Source organism: Lissotriton helveticus, chromosome 4_1 (assembly GCF_964261635.1).
Source record: "Lissotriton helveticus chromosome 4_1, aLisHel1.1, whole genome shotgun sequence".
Taxonomy (NCBI): Eukaryota; Metazoa; Chordata; class Amphibia; order Caudata; family Salamandridae; genus Lissotriton; species Lissotriton helveticus.
In genome coordinates this window covers 1,493,478,844-1,493,492,026 of record NC_136063.1, presented here as the reverse complement: position 1 = coordinate 1,493,492,026, position 13,183 = coordinate 1,493,478,844, and the positions used below count along the sequence as shown (strand labels likewise).

Here is a 13,183-nt window from a genome sequence, read left to right as displayed (position 1 = left end):
CGGTCCTCGGAAGCTTCTTTCCGGTCCAGGGAAGGCATGGCTTGGCAGTTCGGGCTGGACTGTTCCCATGAGACACAGGGTCAGACTGATTTGCATATAGCCATGTCTGAACTGGGGTGGCAGAGTGGGCTAAAGAACGGTGATGGATCACACCCAGATCTTTTGACTGGGCGTGAGTGTTTCATTGGTTCAGATGCTCCGTCCATCACCACCCCCTTTTGTACCACTTTGGCCGCTATAAGTGTGGCAGGATATGCTCAGACGTGAGTCCCTTGCTCACTTTGCCACTGGATTCAAGCAAGCCTTGCTGAAGACGGCTGTAATGCCAGAAACCGGTCCTCGGAAGCTTGTTTCCGGTCCAGGGAAGGCATGGCTTGGCAGTTCGGGCTGGACTGTTCCCATGAGGCACAGGGTCAGACTGATTTGCATATAGCCATGTCTGAACTGGGGTGGCAGAGTGGGCTAAAGAACAGTGATGGATCAAACCCAGATCTTTTGACTGGGTGTGAGTGTTTGATTGGTTCAGATGCTCCGTCCAACACCACTCCCTTTTGTACCGCTTTGGCCGCCATAAGTGTGGCAGGGTATGCTCAGACGTGAGTCACTTGCTCACTTTGCCACTGGATTCAAGCAAGCCGGGCTGAAGACGGCTGTAATGCCAGAAACCGGTCCTCGGAAGCTTCTTTCCGGTCCAGGGAAGGCATGGCTTGGCAGTTCGGGCTGGACTGTTCCCATGAGGCACAGGGTCAGACTGATTTGCATATAGCCATGTCTGAACTGGGGTGGCAGAGTGGGCTAAAGAACGGTGATGGATCAAACCCAGATCTTTTGACTGGGTGTGAGTGTTTGATTGGTTCAGATGCTCCGTCCATCACCACCCCCTTTTGTACCGCACAGGCATGTGAGTGAGCACGAGTTTCTTGCCAGCGCGCCGGAGATGCACCTTAACCCTGCGTGTAAAGAAGCGTCGCTGTGTCAGGTACCGAGAACTCCGACTGCTCTTCCGTGGGCTTCTATCCTGACCCGCCGCATCCCTATCATTGTTCAGGGGCGCCATAGCTCTGGCATTGGGCCTCAATTCTGATTCCAGGGAAGCCACGCCCTCTGCTCTTTCATTACCGGGCGGGCACACCACAGCTCTGTCGGTGCACCTCAATCCCGACCTGCCACATCGTCTGCTATTTCAGTACCAGGCGTGCACAGCGCTGTCAGTGCACCTCAATCCCGACCTGCCGCATCCTCTGTTATTTCAGTACCAGGCGTGCACAGCTCTGTCAGTGCACCTCAATCCCGACCTGCCGCATCCTATGCTATTTCAGTTGCGGAGCGAGCATAGCTCCGGCAGTGTACCTCAATTCTCACATGCCATGCACACTGCTCTTTCAGTACAGGGGTGCACAGCGCCATATTCTCCTGTGTTTAGGTCCGGGGCGCGCACAACTCGGAAGTGTACCTCAGTCCTGAACTGTTGACCCTCTGCTATTTTTGTACTGAGGCGCATCCTACCCACCTCAATCCAGACCGACCGCACCCTGGGCTCCTGCAGTCCCGGAATGCCGCAGCTCTGTCAATGTGCCTCAATGCGGAGCTGCCGCCCCCGCCCCCTGCTGTGCAATACAGGGCGCACTCACTTCAGCCAACGTATCTCAGTCGGGACTAGCACAGCATATGTTACAGCACCACCACACTGTGCCAAAGTACCTCGACCCAGACCTTGCGCAGCCTCTGCTGTTAAACGACTGAGGCACACTCCGCTATTCCGATGCGCACCAATCCTGACCCGCCGCAGCGTCAGGTATTACAGTACTGGGACATACTTAGTTCTGGCAGTGCCACTCTGTACAGTCCTGTCGGACCCTCGGCTCTCACAAGCACACACTATCTCTTCCCTGTGGCTCCCCATCTTTTTCAGGGTGACACCCACACACTGCAGAGTGTGAGTGCAGAGTGAGTGTGAGTGCAGAGTGAGTGTGAGTGCAGTGTGAGTGCAGAGTGCAGAGTGAGTGCAGAGTGTAGGGTGAGTGCAGAGTGAGTGCAGAGTGCAGAGTGAGTGCAGGTGCAGAGTGAGTGCAGGTGCAGAGTGAGTGTGGAGTGGAGAGTGAGTGCAGAGTGAGTGTAGAGTGCAGAGTGATTGTAGAGTGCAGAGTGAGTGCAGGTGCAGAGTGAGTGCAAAGTGAGTGCAGGTGCAGAGTGAGTGCAGAGTGAGTGCAGGTGCAGAGTGAGTGTAGAGTGAGTGCAGAGTGTAGAGTGAGTGCAGTTTCAGAGTGAGTGCAGAGTGAGTGTGAGTGCAGAGTGAGTGCAGAGTGCAGAGTAAGTGCAGAGTAAGTGCAGAGTGAGTGCAGGTGCAGAGTGAGTGCAGAGTAAATGCAGAGTGAGTGCAGGGGCAGAGTGAGTGCGACTGCAGAGTGAGTGCAGAGTGTAGAGTGAGTGCAGGTGCAGAGTGAGTGCAGAGTGAGTGTGACTGCAGAGTGAGTGTGACTGCAGAGTGACTGCAGAGTGAGTGTGACTGCAGAGTGACTGCAGAGTGACTGTAGAGTGACAGTGACTGCAGAGTGACAGTGACTGCAGTGTGTGAGTGTGCAGGGTGAACAGTGTGTGTGTGTGCAGGGTGAACAGTGTGTGTGTGTGCAGGGTGAACAGTGTGTGTGTGTGCAGGGTGAACAGTGTGTGTGTGTGTGCAGGGTGACCAGTGTGTGTGTGTGCAGGGTGAACAGTGTGTGAGTGTGCAGGGTGAACAGTGTGTGAGTGTGCAGGGTGTGAGCAGTGATGTGAGTGTGTAGGGGCAGTGTGTGAGTGTGCAGGGTACGAACACTCGAACTAAGTCCACCACACACACATACATAAGACCAAACACATAAGACCACACACACACCACACACACACACACCACATACACACCACACACACACACCACACACACACACACACCACTCTCTCACCACCACTCTCTCACCACCACACACTCACCACCACACACGCAACCACACACACACACCACCAGCCGTCAGTGCACGCTTTCACCAGGCACAAACACCACCAGCCATCAGTGCACGCTTTCACCGGGCACAAACACCACCAGCCGTCAGTGCAGGCTTCCACCAGGCACACAACACCAAACGTCAGTGCACGCTTTCACCAAACACACACACACCACCAGCCATCAGTGCACACTTTCACGAGGCACACACAACCCCAGCCGTCAGTGCACGCTTTCACCAGGCGCACTCACCACCAGCCGTCCGTGCACGCTTTCACCAGGCACACACACCACCAGCCGTCTGTGCACGCTTTTACCAAGCACACACACCACCAGCCGTCAGTGCACGCTTCCACCAGGGACACACACCTCCAGCCGGCAGTGCACGCTTCCACCAAGCGCACACACCACCAGCCATCAGTGAAAAATTTCTACAGGCACACACACCACCAGCCATCAGTGCACGCATCAATTGTTAACGCATCCACCATAAACTATTGTAGTAATTGCAGTATGGTGCACTTTACTTTTAAACATATTCATCTAAAGCACAGCATGCCACCATCGCTACAATTCCAATCCAACCCACATAATTCCACTACACACCACGTGCATACACTCCATACACATGGCTAAAAGACATTGCCATTTACAATGCCATTAGCTCTAACTCAAATAAATCCGAGACCTATTGCATTTCCAATGCTTGTTTTATTTATTACAAATTAAGCAGTGCTTCCAACTGTGTTGATGAACATGTATGGTTAAATTCAGCCTGAAGGGCTTCGAGATCACAAAGACATTGGTTGTTCATCCCCACGACTTCCTCAATTTGTGTCAGATGCATGTTTTATCACAGCACGCATTTAGGATAATACACGTCCTATTTGCTTGCACAGTCCTACATTGGAGTACTAGAATTAGATATCATGTTCAGATGTTTATTCTATGTCTCAAAAGAAATATAGTTCCTTTTCTCCATTTCAGTAGAGGGACTGGACCTAACCCCCATTCCAACCGAAAATGCTCGAATTGTTAGCGTGCAGTGTTTAGCAGGCCTGTGAATGCTGATGAGAGAAGTGCTTTACCCTCACAAGTAATGTACAACGCCTTGGTTTGTTAACACAAAAAAAATTCTCTGGAAAATTTAAAGTAATTTTGGGTCTTGACATTGAATTCCAATTACCCAGACATCAATGCCATTGCTTAGTCTAATTTCGGACAATCAGTTTTTCATCGTCATCGAAATGGCCTAAACATCTACTTTAACTACCCACATTTCGAATCCTTGAAAAAAATACATTTTTACATAAAAATAATAAATTGGGGTAGAGTATCTAAAATAAGAAGACTAAAAATTATTAGAAAATTAGCTATTTGTATTGAGACATGTAAGAAAAAACGTTACCATGAATCATCTTAGTCTTTATTTCTATGAATATTACATGTATCTAAGGACGGAGAGTATTCACGAGAAGGTGCAGATGAAACCACGTGAAAAAAAAGTTGACATACGCAAATTAGTTATTACTGTTAAAACCATTCATGTTTGATCCAGTGGGGTCGTTGTAGAAAAAGGAGGTTTGGATGGAGGGGGAAAGGGCTGAGGGAGTCCTGTAGTAACGCAGAGATGGGGGAGGCTGTAACTAGGTTCGGAGGTGTGGTACCCAACACAAAATAAGAAATTGGTGAGTTTGTGTGAATGGTTGGATGAATGTGAAAATGAATCCACGTTTGAAAGGATAGGTAAGTTTAGATTTGTGACACAATTTCTTCGCAAGTTCAACATCCATGCAACCAAAGGAAAAAGTGAAAAGAGTTGGTTTACTCCACACTGAACAGTCTAGAAATCATAACACATATAGATATTATAAACGTTTTGATATATTGCATTGGCATATGTGAAGCACAGGCAAATTGAATCATAAGGAAAGACATTTTTTCATACTAGGAAGAAACTGTTTCTTTGAAAAATGACTGCTGACCCACAAAATACATCGGAACAAACCTCAGTTCCTTGTCGCTTCTCTAAGTTCAGGCTTCCTCTCACATTACTGACACGAATCATGCTTTCAGAGGAGATGATTATGTCCCTTTATGGTTTCTCTGAGGCATAAGATCAGACATTCAGAGCACAGCATTCCTGAACCTCAAAATCGCTAATAAGAAAGGACAAGAACAGTGCTTAAAATGGGCCGGTACCGTCCAGTGCTGAGTACCTGCACTGCTTTATTTTGAAAGGGAGAGTAAGTTCATTTCTCAGAAGAGGAGCGATACCTTTAATTGGAGAGTACCAGAACTTCTCAAAAGCAACTAGAGACCTTGGTATAGGGTGCCCGCACTTCTGTTTTTCTATTTTAAATACTAGAGCCAACACCAATCTGCACTTCTTCCCGTATTTCAATATTATCTCGTGATTGGTGGAATGTATATAAGGTCCATAGTTCAGGCTGCAAGAACCAATTCTAGAAAAGTTAGGTGTGGCAGATCGTAAAATAATGTAAATTAGAACTAAGGGGCCTCACCGCATCGGGGAACAGGACCGACCGCCCATATCGCGGCAGTCCCGCCATTCAAATTAGGATGCACCCGCCACACTGACAGGGGCAGACACATTTTTAACATTGAGGCGGGCGGTGCTGTAAGCAGCACCCACCGCAGTGTTAAAAATGCATGTTGTGCATTTGCATGCACAACGTGATAGGCACCGTGCAGTACCTGTCACCTTGTGCATGCATATGCAGGGGGGTACCATAGGTACCCCCCATGTACACCCCCCAACATCCTGGGGGCCCGCTATGAGCCCCCAACAGCAAAGACCGCGAGCCTTTTGGCTGTTCACCGCCCACATCATAATCTGGATGGCGGTGTCTTGCAGACACCGCCACCATATTATACAGGATATCCACCCGGTCGACGAGTCGACCGGCGGAAAAGCAGGGGGCGGTCTTTCCGTCCGCCGTGGACCCCCAGCCATCTTAATGTGGCCTGGGGTCATTCATGGCGGGCGAATCACCCCGCCGGGCTGGCGGTGGCTACCGCCGGCCCAGCGTGGGCGATCCCCCTGCCATCCTAATGGGCCCCATAGATGCTAGCTTCACAAATGGTGAAAATTCTTGACAAAAAGCTCTGGGGCTGTTCAAATATCTCATGATAATGCCCACAAATGTAATCATTAATGCTATCATATTTATTCTATTTATGTACCGGCCTTTCTCAGTTGGAATTGTTGATTTGTTTTCTTTGTTGTAAATGCCTTTCATCTTGATGTTTTTATTGGCAGATTTTTGTGATTTCTTAGGAAAACTCTTTGTAGAGCAAACACCATATAAGGCACTACAATGATTAGGTACAGCAAATTGTTTTCTTCTTATTAGAGATAGGCATCGGACAGGGATGATTTTTTTTCCTGCCCCCTATATGTTTTTATTGTTTTTAGCAGTAGCTGCTATTGTAGCATTAACAATTTCATGTACCAAACCGCGCTTCCTCACCAACAGAAAGGTTGTAAAATGTGAAGTATTTCATTCAAATTTTTGAGCTCTATTATGCCATCTGGTTCTTTTCTTCCCGGTCTTATATTGTTGCTTTTTTATTGATATTTGCCCGAACCTGCAGGTTAAACTTGTCTTTAAGCATGGGCGGATTTTGCGGATCCACGATTCACGAATTTGCGGATTCACGGATCGTGGATCCGCAAAATCCGCGGATTTTGCGGATCGGCGGATTTGGGGGCGGGGCTTCCTCGAGTGTGTGGGCGGGGCCAAACGGACGGGGCTTCCATGCGAGCGCACATGCCTCTTGTGTATACAAAAGGTCAGAGACCGATCAGAGCAGCAGATTAAGAGACAGAAGCCCCTGGTCACAGGAACAGCAGGGGGATTGCGCACGTGAAAGCCAAAGATGCAAATGCCTCTGGCCAGCATCACAGCGGATTTCCGATGGTATATTTGGGAAGAAGGCACATCTGCCCAGCCTTCCAACGCTCACGATTTTTTTTGGGCTGATGAATGAGTCACTGCATTTGCGCTTCAACTAGTTCCAGCGACCAAGTGTGTGTTCTTACTACTATGCAATCGCGCCGAAGTGCGCAGGGGTCCCTTGAGTGAAATGTCCATCATAGTGGGTAAATGGCGGGAAGACGGGCGGGTGCACACCTCGAGTGTGTGGGTGGGGCCAAACGGACGGGGCTTCCATGCGAGCGCACATGCCCCTTGTGTGTATACAAAAGGTCAGAGACCGATCAGAGCAGCAGATTAAGAGACAGAAGCCCCTGGTCACAGGAACAGCAGGGGTATTGCGCACGTGAAAGCCAAAGATGCAAATGCCTCTGGCCAGCATCACAGCGGATTTCCCATGGTATATTTGGGAACAAGGCACACCTGCCCAGCCTCCAGAACGCTCACGATTATTTTTGGGCTAATGAATGAGTCACTGAATTTAAGCTTCAACTAGGGCACATATTTATTCAAGAAGACACACCATGTAAATAATTTACGATGGCGCCGGCAAGCTGCCAGCGCCATCCTGCAAAAGTTACTTAATTAGCTTCAACAGGAAGCTCCAACTGATAAAATAAAGCAGGCGCTCGAGCCCCTGCTTTATCTTATCTGTTAGAGCTTCCTGTCGAAGCTAATTAAGTAACCATTTGAGGATGGCGCTGGCAGCTTGCCGGCGCCATCGTAAATTATGTTAGGCTTGAACTTTTGACCGCAAAATCCGCTCCGATCGCGGATTGCGGATTCTCGGTAAATTCGCGAGAGTTCGCGGATCGCGGATTTACCGAAAATCCGCAAAATCCGCGATCGGAGCGGATTTTGCGCTCATGCTTACTTGTCTTACCGCTGTCCATGTGTTTATTAAAACAACAAGCCAACTTAGCCCCTGGCCCTCACCCCCACAGAGTTAGGGTATAGACGTCCATTCAGGGCTTTGTTCACGTCTGGCTTTTTTACTCCATGAAAGAATGAATTGCAGCCATTAAAACTGATGGCCAATTGCTCCAGTTGATGGACACCCCTGAATACATGCAACACAACACCACTGCAACTCCCTCTGCTGAGGTGACAGGACAGATAGCAAACATAGTTCACAGCAAACTTTTTGACCGAGGTCAGCTGGGAGGAAAGGCCCTTTGAGATCCCCCCTCATCTAAATAGTTAGAACCCGTTCACTGAGACCATGTCTCCAGAGTCATTGGGTGGCCGGAGATCTGAACCAATTTAGAGATGCAATTTTTATTGTGGTGCACAAAAGTGTCTTTGAAGTTCTGGCTCCATTCTGCAGCAGATCGAACACATATCAAGACATCATCATCATCATCATCAAATCACTTTATTCAGAAGCTTTTCCATCCATAAAAGTAACAACAAATCACAATAAACATTTCATTCAGTTTAAAACACACTAGATGTTATCAAAAAGTTAAAATTGCAACTAACATAGATTAAAATAAGATAAAGTGTCATGTGCCTTCTCAGTTTATCATGAAGTCTACAGGATCGCCAAGTTTAGTTTTCCAAGTGATTAAATTGCGCAATGTACATAGTTTGACAACATTTATCAAAATGATAAAGTGCTCCGTGCCCTAACTGCATGCTTTAAGAAAGAACCTACATGAGGCATGTTTGATAGACAGTAGAGTAACACGAGAAAACATAGCTCTAAACTGTCTGATGTCCCTGTATTTCTTTTAAAAAAAATTGAATTAGGAATAACCTTGTATAAAATTCATAAAATTTGCAGAACAATAAGAAATGTAGGATAGTTTGACCTGTACTTTTGTCACTCGGACAAGGGATCGTAGCAAGGTTTGGTTGATACCTAAGTGGAGAGCACAATAAATATTTTACAGTTTCGGCACGAAATCTGAATAGCAAGGAGCGCGCCCATCTCCCCCAAGGCTGTTCTAAGTGAATAGGAGGTGGCATCGAGACACAATGACAGATAGGCTGTGATGAGTGATTTACCTTCCATATGCTGATTCATAAAAAATAGTGGCTACTCCCGTTTTATTAATAGTAGAGCATAAATCTTTCTCTATAAATGCCTTCTGCATACCAATTTTTCCCAATTCCAGTTTAATGTATACCAGTCATGGGATTTGGAGGCCCTCATCAAAAGAGAGGCAGTCATTTATTATATCTGTTGTGAGTACGGCCTTCTCATTAGTCCATATCGATATGAAAAATAATAAGGGCCTCATTCGGATAAAATCATTTTATCAATCAGGTTTAGCTCATTATGACAGCTCATTATGACAAATGATGTTAGGTGATGACATTGGTAGTCCTAGGATTCGCTTACCAAATCTGTTTTCTTCATTTTGTATAGTTTCACAGTTCACAACCCCCCAGATTTCATAGGTGGCAGTAGGGACGCATTGAGATGTATACATTTGCATGATAGCTTTCAGTTGTCCGATTGCCTTTGAAAATTTTGTTCTACGATATGCAGTATTAGGAGACCATGCCCCAAGGCGGAGAACATAACACCCAAATAAGGAAAGGTGCTTACACTGGTGAGGGAATTTTCACCTATTTTTATGCTGGGCAGCTGAGTGCAGTGTGGGCCACATGCCATAATGTGTGATTTAGTAAAATTTGTTCTAAAAGCAAGGCTAGTCATAAAATCTGTAAACGCAGATACTAAAAGGCGCAATGCGTTTGGTGTTAACACAGCATCGCCCGCATATAAAAGTGTGGGTAGAGGGATCCCCTTAACAAATGGTACGTCGCTGGTTATCCGAGCTAAGGTCGAGTAGAGATCGTTAAAGTACAGTATAAATAAAAGTGGAGCTAACACACACCCTTGACGGACACCTCTACCAATCTCAATGTCTTTACTCATTGTCCCATTGTCACTTAGTCTGACTCTGGCTCTCATATCCAGGTGAAGATATGCGAGAAAGTGGACAAGGGGTGAATCCATGCCCTTGCGCAGCAACATGTGCCATAGTTTGTTTCGGTTTACACAGTCAAAGGCGGCACTTAAGTCCATGATAGCCATATATGGTGGCACGCGCTTAGCAACTGTGTATTTACTTACTATTCAGGTTAAATTGGCACATTACTCGAGTGTCCCATTCTTGCCTCTAAAATCGTATCAAGTCTAATATTACTGTAGGGTGAGAGAAGAACTGTCCGAACAAGAACATTTGCGGTCACCACACTTCAGTAGGTGTTGTGTCCAGCCATTCGTCTGGATCACCAGGTACTAACACTTGCAGGAAGCGTGTGACATGGGTTAACTGGGGGACCCGGTGGTTTTAGGGGTTCATACTAAGACGCCCTCAGGGTAATAACCCTATGCCAGCCTCCTGCGTAGGTCAAGAGAAGAGGGCCCTTGTACACTTTAGACAGCCAATGGCAGTTAGGTTCAAGTGTTGGAAAGAAAACTATTACAAGGATCAATTTTGCCCACCCGACGTTTACCTGATGGTAATTATGAACATTGCTGTTGTTTCTGAAAGCCCCTCCTTCTACCAGTCGAGTGGTGCGCTCTGACACCCAAGATTGAGAGCTCTGGCCTATTTTATAGGCAGCAACATTAATCCCATCTCTTGCAGAATCCTAGCACAGTATTGAAGTAATGCGACCAAACAGTGCAAACCTTATCATTTTGTGGGATACTATTAATCACAGATTCTTGACCTTTAGATTATCCCCAGGCTCTAGACTCTCCTGTGCCCTGACAGGTGGCATTGTGCGGCTCTGCATTGAATCCATACCATCTTGGAAGTAAATGAAAAATGCTGCATATAACGACCACCCCTGCACGCTGATAACATTTCCTTTTTTTCCATGCCTTCCAATGTGGATCTGGAGCTCCACTGCCTAATTTGCTGTGTGCCAACAAACTTTGAAACCTTTCAGACATTGTGCTAGGGAATTATATCCCCTCCAAAAACTACAGGCTTCAAGCTGTGCCAAGATTGCAGGAAGCAGATGTCAGGCATGGATCCACACAAGTTGTGTGTTTGGTGCCAGGGCGCTCTTTACAACTCTGTCAACCAACTTGTTTGGCCTTATGCACTGCAATGTGATTAGGAACTGGGAAATGAAACTCTAAATGTCCAAACAAGCAAACATGAGAAGAAGTTGCAGTAGGAGGACAAGATATTAGTCTCGGTCACAGGACTGCCCTTGAACGATCCCCTTCCCACTAACTCTTTGAGTAAGTCGAAGTCCAAGCACAACCATAGACAGAGGACGCAAAACTAGACACTAGCCTGCCACTCTAGTTCAATAGAGAAGAATAGAGGAAATCAAGATAAACCTAGCACTCCCTTGAAATTCGTAGTGTCAAAATCAATTCATCAGCTGGTCCCAACATGCCCCGAGTTCTCTGGGTTGTTGTCAACCCCAGATGAGATAGTGGCCTTCCTTGAGGCTATGCTGCATATCTTTTAATGAGATAGAGTATTTGTCTGATTCACCTTTTTTCTCAATGGAGTCTCAGAGGCCTCCGGTCAAGTTACTGTCGGCAGGTCCTACCCCATGCCGTCTGTCATTTTGGAATCCATTCTCAGGCCCATGCCGACTCCAGTACAGGCTTTCACACAGGCCTCAAGATCCATGCTGGTTCAACTTCACCGTCATCAATGGAAGACCCAGTGTCAAAGGCCATGTTTGCCTCTGAATCAAAAACGGAGCTCGGCTAATGTCGCCCTACGATATGAAGGCGCAACTGGTTATTATGCAGCCTGACTCTAACCAAGTCCCTTTACTGCAGCTATCAGAAAAGGCTCCACTCTTTTTGGGTTAAGACTCTGACCCTATTTTAAAATCACATAGGGTCCTCAAGGATACTGATACTGATAATGAGGAGGGTGATGAGTTGCCCCACCCACTATACTGATGATACAGTATCCTTGGATTTTGCAAACGCTAGTAGGCTAAATACCGCCCCTGAGACAGAGCATAACTCGTCAATTGGGCCACCAAAAGAAGATTTCACTTTGTTTCTGGTGGTGGTGCAGTGGACAGCTGAGATGTTAGATCTGCAGTTGCTCTCCACGGAGATAAAAACATTGTCAGACCCTTGCTGCCATTTGATGATGCCCTCACTGATGCCCTGAAGACTATATGGTCAAGCCCTGTTCTTGCCCATCAGTCAGTTGGCCAATAGACCAGCGACATAGGCCTTTGCCCAGTAATCCAGAATTCCTAACTAAGAAGCACCCTACTGCCACTACTAACACAATTACATATTTGATTGGTTGGCAAAGTTACATGTTCTATATTCATTGTTTGTTTAATACTATCCAGGTTTTCGATCATACCATGGTATTGTGGAAAGCGAGCACATATGCATGTTTGTTCTGAAAATAATACGTTAAAGGTATCAAATAATTTAAAAGGAGTTCCTGATAAAACTGGAAGAACTATGCAATAAATGTACATAAATTATCCATTGGAATTGTTACCATATACGGGCACTCCTCGAATCCTATCATGTGAACTCTCACTGTAGTAATCAATAGTAACTCTATTTAAACATTGTGAATAACAGCAGCTTCAGCCATTTTAGTATCTGTACCTACTTATGCCCTTGTATTATCTTTTGTTTCAGCCCTGAAGTGTGCCATTGAATTGGCGGAAGAAATATCTGCGTTTCCTCAGGCATGCATGCGCGGAGATCGCGCTTCGGCCTACCATAGCACGTTCGACGCCACCTCCTTCTCTGAGGCGATGCAGTTTGAAACTGATAACTCCATCCATGTACTTTTAGAATCAGTCCGTGGAGCCCAGAGGTTCAGCTCAGGCGAAGGGAGAGGAGGAGCAAAGTTATAAGATAAACTGATTTAAAGTGCCTCCATTTTCTTGTGGCATGGAATGATGTTGTATAGCATAATAGGATCTGGGAATCAATAAATAGTTGTCTACTATTGCACATCTATATCGTCAGTGACTTCAAAGAGTGCTTCTTTATGTTTTTACCTTCATCCTGATATGAATTCTCGAGACTTTCTTCAGAACTGCAGGGCTGGGATCTTAAACTCACGATGCAGGAACTCAGTTCATTGTACACGCTGAGTTAGAGATGCCCAATGGACCACATTCTTAACATGAGCCCACCAAGCTATTCTTTGCACATGCTGTGTTTTTAGGTTACTTATCAGCAGTCCTGTTAAACAAGTTCAGGGACATAGATAATCAGAACAGTGTGTTTATCTTGCAGCCAGCGCACACAAACATTGCACTA

General features: G+C 46.4%; 1 protein-coding gene across 3 annotated transcripts in view; it reads left to right on the top strand.

The window, feature by feature from the left end:
- Positions 1 to 12,871, top strand: part of LOC144827567 (enoyl-CoA hydratase EchA19-like) — a 326,574-nt gene extending 313,703 nt beyond the window's left edge. For all 3 annotated transcript variants that reach the window (XM_078685825.1, XM_078685826.1, XM_078685824.1), the window contains one exon: positions 12,551 to 12,871. In XM_078685825.1, the coding sequence (XP_078541951.1) occupies positions 12,551 to 12,771 (221 nt within the window). In that variant the 3' untranslated portion in view covers positions 12,772 to 12,871. The remainder of the gene's footprint in view (positions 1 to 12,550) is intronic.
- The last annotated feature ends 312 nt before the right edge of the window (positions 12,872 to 13,183 follow it).